Source organism: Elaeis guineensis, chromosome 9, assembly GCF_000442705.2.
Source record: "Elaeis guineensis isolate ETL-2024a chromosome 9, EG11, whole genome shotgun sequence".
Classification (NCBI taxonomy): domain Eukaryota; kingdom Viridiplantae; phylum Streptophyta; class Magnoliopsida; order Arecales; family Arecaceae; genus Elaeis; species Elaeis guineensis.
Genome location: NC_026001.2, coordinates 18159314 through 18166687, shown reverse-complemented (window position 1 = coordinate 18166687; position 7374 = coordinate 18159314). Strand labels below are relative to the sequence as shown.

General features: G+C 35.7%; 1 protein-coding gene across 1 annotated transcript; it reads left to right on the top strand.

The window, feature by feature from the left end:
• Window positions 1-690: 690 nt before the first annotated feature.
• Window positions 691-7102, top strand: LOC105036474 (uncharacterized). The gene is given in 13 exon segments (XM_029262224.2): window positions 691-1070; window positions 1172-1199; window positions 1202-1254; window positions 1335-1465; window positions 1593-1690; window positions 3049-3137; window positions 3224-3247; window positions 3249-3339; window positions 3407-3564; window positions 3643-3713; window positions 4078-4192; window positions 4645-4855; window positions 6435-7102. Coding segments are annotated over 12 exon segments (1230 nt in total). The 5' UTR covers window positions 691-863; the 3' UTR covers window positions 4810-4855; window positions 6435-7102.
• Window positions 7103-7374: the final 272 nt, after the last annotated feature.

The window sequence follows — 7374 nt, the reverse complement described above, 5'->3', positions numbered from 1 at the left end:
TTTTAAAAGCATCATTCTCAATAGTATTTTTTAAAAGTATCATTCTGAATAATATTCGTAACTTTTTTTTATTTTATTTCATGTAGGCTATGGAGGGTTTGCTGACTAGATCAAAAAATATTATTCTGAATGATATTTTTCTATAAAAATATCATTCTGAATGTTTGGTTGAGCCTGGGTTTTCCAATAGGATTCAGTCTGGGCTTAGGGTCAAGGTTGGGTTCCTGATCAGGGTCAGCATCAGAGAGTCTAGGTTAGGATTTGGCTTGCAAAGAGGAAAACGGCGGAGGAGGGAGAGGATGACGGATGGTGAGGGTCTAGGTTAAGGGGATCGTGGTGGTGGTCGGTAGGTTGACGGTCAGTGTAGATAAGGATTAGGGTTTGGCCCACGGGGGTAGCAATGACGATGGGTTAGGGCTTAGGTTAGGTTGGTGTTAGGGTTTTTGAGATGGATGTTGGGACATCGGAGGGTTAGGGTTAAGTAGGGTCCAAATTAGGGTTAGGGTTTAGATGGGGATGGCGGTTAATTTGGTAAATAAATTTAAACCTATATTAATTTTATAAAAAATTAAAATAATATATTAATATAATAAAATATTTCATTGCAGTGGTTTCCATCATCTTGCTCGAAAAGTGATATAAAATATTTTTAAATTTCACAGCTGGTACGGTGTTTGGTGGTTGAATAGCATAACCTTGGTCATGATGTCAATAACCTCGAACGCATCTTCATATTGTCTTTCTTTTGTTTTTTTTTTGGTAAACACACACACACGTATGATCACTTCAATGACAATCAATTAATACTAGTTGGGTTGAGAAATCCCTTCTCTCTCGAGATCAAAAAGGTCATTGAGGAGTAAATGGATTCTGGGTTAAACGATCTAAAATCCCTTCAGATAACTTCTGCTGATGATGACGAAGAATTGGTGGAAGAAATCGAAGTGGAAGGAGGAGAACATGATGATGATGATGAAGCAGAGGGAGTGACCCTAGGTTTTGTGGAGAAACCCAAAAATCCCTGCTTTCTTCTTTGCCATCTATTTCCAAGCAAAGCTGGTGGCGTCCCGGTAATTGCTAAGCTCTAAAAATCCCTCCTCTAGATTTCGTTCGGATTATTCTTCTTTCTTTATTTTGTTGAGAAATTCTACCTAATTTTTACATTTTTAAGGCGTGGTTGGATCCGGTGGACTTGCCACGAGAGAAAGCTCGAACTGTGGCTTCTGTGGGGAGCCTCTTCAGTTCCTTCTTCAGGTAATGAGTGTTTTCCTCTTCAATTTCTTTCACCAAGCGGCTTTCAAGAATTCAACAGTGGAATGTTGCGAAATTTATAGGTTTATGCTCCAATCTCGAAGAAAGAATCCACGTTCCATCGCACGTTGTTTCTGTTCATGTGCCCGTCCATGTCATGCCTTGTCCAAGACCAGCATGAGCAGTGGAAGCGTGATGAGAATCCTCGTAGAAGGTTGTGACTATGTTGTTGTTGTTTTTTTTTTGAAGTCCTGTTTCAGTTATATTCTTTGTTTTTATTGTAGTTGTAATTGTTCCATTAGTTATCTTGCATTTTGAATCTTGAAAATGTATATTTGAAGTGTGAAGATTTTCCGTTGCCTATTACCTCGGTCTAATCATTTTTACTCGAGTGAGCCTCCGAGGCATGATGGAACTGACCAGCCACTCAGTAGTGGAGGTAAAATTTTGACATCTCATTGCACAACCTTTGATTCTCTGATAGGATTAGGTTCCATATGGAGAGATTGAGTTTCTCCAACATGTTTGATTCCAAAATATTGTTTGAACAATCAAATATATAGTTCAACTTGTAGGACACTTTTACTTTTCTAATTATTCAATTACCTGTTAGCAAAGTTTGTATTTAATATTTATTAATGATAGACCTGTTATAAGACAATGGCCTTCTAGTTCCATGATGAGCCTTTCCTTTGTTTCGAGTTTTCTAGTCTTGACTTTGGTACCAAGTCTTAGAGGGTTCACACCAATGCAGGAACCAGCTAAAAATTTGTTTAGTTCTTCCATGAAGCTTCTCAACTTAGAGTCATCTTTTACAATATGACTCCATTTGAATGAGACAAGAACCAGATGTTGATGATACTTTCCTTTTGAAGAATATTTGCAGAAACTAGGTTAAGCGTGGTGTGTTTTCTTAACCACACTGATGAAAAAATCTTGCCAACTTGGGGAACTCAATTGTAAACAGTTTCCCACTCTGAACTAGTTATCAAGTAATAAAAAAGACTACCTCATTTGTTCAGTCCAAAAGGTGAATCACAATCTACATCAACATCATTTTCGTGAGCAGATGTGCCTTAACCTTTCTTACAACTAGTAAATGATGTCATTTGTCCTAGGGTTCACGTTTCCTTGCATCCTGCCATGTTGCAGCCATCAGTGAGCAGAAGACACAAAAAACAAATGGCTTTGCACTGATAAAATACAAATTATTTTCTTCTAGCTCCATACTCATTTTTAATCATTGCTCTTGATTGGACAAAATAGTTCCATACTGATTTTGGGCCCATCTGATCAATTCTATTAGTTGCATGATTGAGGCGCTAAATAATTTAAAATCAAAATAGCTGAATAAGTTCAAAAAAATATCTCTGTTATGAGGAAATTCAAATGAATCATATATTTTTTCATGCACATTATCATGCTATTCTCCATTTCTCTTTGCTTGTATTTTCATTTCCTAACTCACTTTTTATCTCTTTATTGTTCAATGTTGTTGATTCTTCTTGTGAAGTTATATTTGTGCAAGTTTTTAGGTCGATACTTTACTTCTTGGTACTCATGTTTTCATTTTTGTTTTATATTCATGTGTATACCTATGAATAAAGAAATTTTTTTGACTAATGTATGTTCCTCAATGCCTCAAATTTATATTTGAGATATGATATTGACACAAATATTACAATGTGAAAGTGTAGTTTGTGAAGAAGACCATGATGTGTATTTTTGCTTTTGCATTATTTTTTTATTTTAAAAAGGGAGAGTACATTCTTATTGCCTCTGTGTTAAATTGTTTAGCTGTGCTCTGCTCTTGGTGTGGCACATGGAAGGGAGATAAAATTTGTAGTCGTTGCAGGAGAGCACGCTACTGTTCTGAGAAACATGAGGTACTTAAAGTGAATATTTCAGTATGTCTTCTTTTAGGGTTTTTTATTTTCAACAACAATTGCAATCTATTATCGTTTATTTTCAGGGCATGCATTGGCGATCAGGTCATAAAAAATGACTGCCGTCAGATAATTAGTTCTTCAGAAGATTCTGCATCTACACCTGGCAATAGTAGAGGGAAATTATGGGCTATAAGCAAAGGTAGGCGATGCATGATTAGTTATATATTAAGTTGTTAGTTTTGTAACTAACATATTGATTGGTTCAGCTGCCTGCAGCACTCTATGGCCAGAGTATGAGATTGTGATTGAGGACGAACTTGCATTTGATACAGAAATGTCTGAAGAGAATAGTTGTGCAACGGCTTTGGTGTCTAAGCATGACAAAATTGATGAAACATTTCAGTTGTTGTCAGACGAGTTTGAGGTTTTCACCTATAATCGATGTCAGATTAGAATTTTTGTCTTTAAATCATATGCAACTTTAAGTAGTGGCATGTTGCAGGCTGATGACAATAAGAAAAGTTGGGCATTTTTTGAAGAGCAAATTGCTAAAGCCCCTGAGCAAGTGTTGAGGTCAGTCTTAAAACATTGCTGTTGATTGTATCCTTTATGCTGAAATTGCGGTTCCAGTTACTCTGTTGCATATCATCTGAAGTATTCCTCTTAATGTCTACCACATTGTTTTTGCCTTTGTCCATTAGGTGATCTTCTTAATCCTTAAGCAACAGATTAACTGCTCTAGATTTAATTTCTAAAATGATAAGAGTTTTGTCTGAGATCATTATGCTTCAGTTATGTTTGTTCTCTTTCTATTTCTCTTATGTATATAAACCAAATGATATTAATTGTAATCTAGTTCTTTTATACATCATCTGTTCTTGCAGAAAGTTAATGGGCGGGCTTTTTCTTTGTTTTTGCTTTTTTAATATTCCAATAGATACTGCCGAGATTTGAAGGTGAAACCACTATGGCCTTTGTCAGTTGGCCGTCCATCTGAAGCAGATCTTCCTAAATGCAACCACTGTAAAGGTCCTTTATGTTATGAATTCCAGGTCTGACACAATAACCCCTAGTCATAATTTCTTTAGATTATTTTTTTGGTCATTAATTTCTTTAGATTATTTATTTCCTTGTTAGATATGCGCATCCACACAAGGATGTACTTTTGCATGTTGACAAGTCTCAACTCGTTTACTGTCAAAAGTGCATGCTATGATGTTGACGATGGTGATTTATGTTATGGATAAGGAAATTTCTTTACTTCCATTAGTCAATATATCCAATATTTCTACTTGTTGATTGATATGCACAAGCATGTGCTAGATTCTAGGTAGGGGATGCCATCACTATTCTTCACTTAAAATATTCTATTATAGCTGTTTATGATCTGAGAGATAATCATTATTAATCATCTTTGCTTATTTCCATTTCTCTTCGCTTAATTTTTCGACAGAGCTTCGTTCAGTTGTCTTTGATAGAATCATCTGTATTTATTATTTTGCAGATCATGCCTCAGTTATTGTATTACTTTGGTGTGAGAAATGATCCTGATTCTCTTGATTGGGGAACCATTGTTGTCTACACATGCATAGCTTTGTGTGAAGAGAGTGTGAGCTACAAAGAGGAGTTTGCATGGGTTCAATTGTATCCTACTGCAGCAATACCTTAGTAGTGGTACAACATTGATGAGCAAGTCACCTATGATATAGCTCCAGGTTTGAATAATATTATCTGCTTTTATAACTGAAGTTACTATTGAAATACATTACTTAATTGTTTTTTTTTTCTTTTTCATTCTTTACTGTTCAAAATGTACATGCAAATGCCCGTGGAGGCAATCATGACAGGTGGTTATGGTGGATATATGTACTCAAAATTAAATACATGATAATTTGCATGAGCAGTTGCAATAATTGATTTTTGGCTCAAAGTTTAAGTCCAGTTAGATAGTGCCATGTGAAGAGGATCTGGTTTAGTTGTGATCATGTTATCACCTTCATGCTTTCCTTTCCACCTGAGATCTACCTGAGATCGATGAGATCTTACAGTGTGCTACTTAAGAGAGGGTATAGTATACTAACATCCTCTATCAGCCTGCTGACTGGTTTACTCTAAGAATCCTTTTTATAATAACTATAGACATACTCGGGTAAAAGTTAGTTTTAAAATTGAAGATTTGAAGGAAAAGAGGACGATGATGAGAAGGAAACAAATCAAATGTTTATTTATTCTAGATGGACAGTAACTTGGGACGTGGGAGTCTAGTTCGAAAGACATAAGATGAGGATGCAATTAAGCTAGTGGTCCTCATCAAAATGACTGATAGAATATTGTTAGTTCTGGATTCCTTTCCATAGTACTGAATTACATTATGTGGAGTCAGAACAGGTACTAGATTGTTAAGGTTACAAATAATGGACAATAACTTTTTGAATGGTGTAGGCTGATCATCACACAGTATCGTTGGTGCTTTCAGAGAAGATGCAAATCTAGGGTGAACCATAAGCTTATACCATGAAAATGAATGCATCATTAATGTGAAGGGAAGCTGATAGTGGGAGAGAAATGAAGGAATATGGTTAGTTCAGCTGAGGTGGTTTGCACATATGTTTAGAACCATTTGGTTGGCTTATCACTTCTTTTGATACCATTTTAGTTTTGGTCATATTTGCCTCTTCAAGTTCAGTTTCATTAAAATTATTCATCAGGAAGAGAAAGGGATGCAATTAAGCAACATCATGTTTTTGGGGCTGATGCATCTGTGGAAACCCCAATTCTGGAAGCTCATGTAGTCAAGCAGATGAAATTTAGAGCACTGTGTTGTAATCTGGTTCTTCCACTTTTCTTTTCCTCACCACTTGGCCCGTTTTCATTCATACCATGGCATTTCAGATCCTCCAGTGTGCGTACGTGTGTGTGTGTGTGTGTGTCATGCGCATGCAGTGGCATATACATGCACACATAGAATAATAATTTGTCTTCTTACCTTCTAATTCTACATTGGTCCTTGAATAAAGCATGCATAGTTCCTGGCCTTGATGGCTGTTAACTAAGTAGCCACCTAACTCATGTTTTGGTAGGGGAAACTATAGCTCTTATGTTATAAAATCTGTGTTTGGAAGTTTCTACTCTGTTGCCTTTATACTTTACCAAACTGGTGATATTTATTTTCATAATTTTCTGAAACATTATTCCAAGTCACATAATTTGGAGGGATTGCATTAAGTTTCAATTTTACATGTTTGAATTTAAATGACATTTTTGACACTAACATGATACTTTGTTTTCGTCAAGGTCATGTTTCAGTTTGTCAATCTCTGGCTTGGGAAAAAACCCCAGCAACTGGATTGGAAGATCCTATATGCATGCCTATGATGAGCTTCTTTGGAGCAAGTGTGAGCCACAAAGAGGTTTATATATTCTGCTATGCCCTTTTTATGGCAATTCCTTGTGAGTGCTTCAGTGTTTTGTAGTGCTAGCAAATAATTTTTGTTAACTTACATTCTTATTGTCGTGTTTGATGTCTTCTGTGTGTTTAATGGCTTCTCCAATTTTTTTTTTACTTCTCTCTCCAGCATTGAGCCTTTCCACTGCTGATAATTGGCATCAGTTGCGATTTTTTGTTTCAATATTGGTTTAACTTGATAGAAGAAAATGGAGAGTTCTTTTCTGCTTTACATGCAAGCCTTGAATTTGGCGGTGTGATCCTCCCCTATATGTGATGAGCCAATAATATTTATTATTAAGTTAAATACCTGCATTACAACTACTCTTGTACCATATTCTAGTGATCATATGATGGCCTGATGGTGGCATGTTTCCTTGTTTAAGTCTCTTCATACTGGTATGGTGTTGTCTAGATTTTGTTTGTGTTGCTGGAAGAGATTCAGGTCTTTGTAAAGATGACTGGGATCTAGAAGGTTGTTTATTACTTTTGCGGAAAGCAACTGAAAGTTCTGTAATTTTTACCTCTTTATCTCTTTCGTTCTTTCTTCTTTCAAAGGGCCGCATGGAAATCTTTCATTTCAAATGATCAAAGTTGAAATTACCATGGATGAATCAAAAGAATGTAAAATGGTTTTTGACTGTTTTTTTGGGTGGGTGCTAAATGGACTTATTGAGGCCTTACTGGTTAAGCTTCCTTTTTTTATTTTTATTTTTATTTTTATAGGATTAGATGATTTTAGAATAAATTTATTGAAATTTTACTTGCTTTTTTATTCTTCACCTCTCT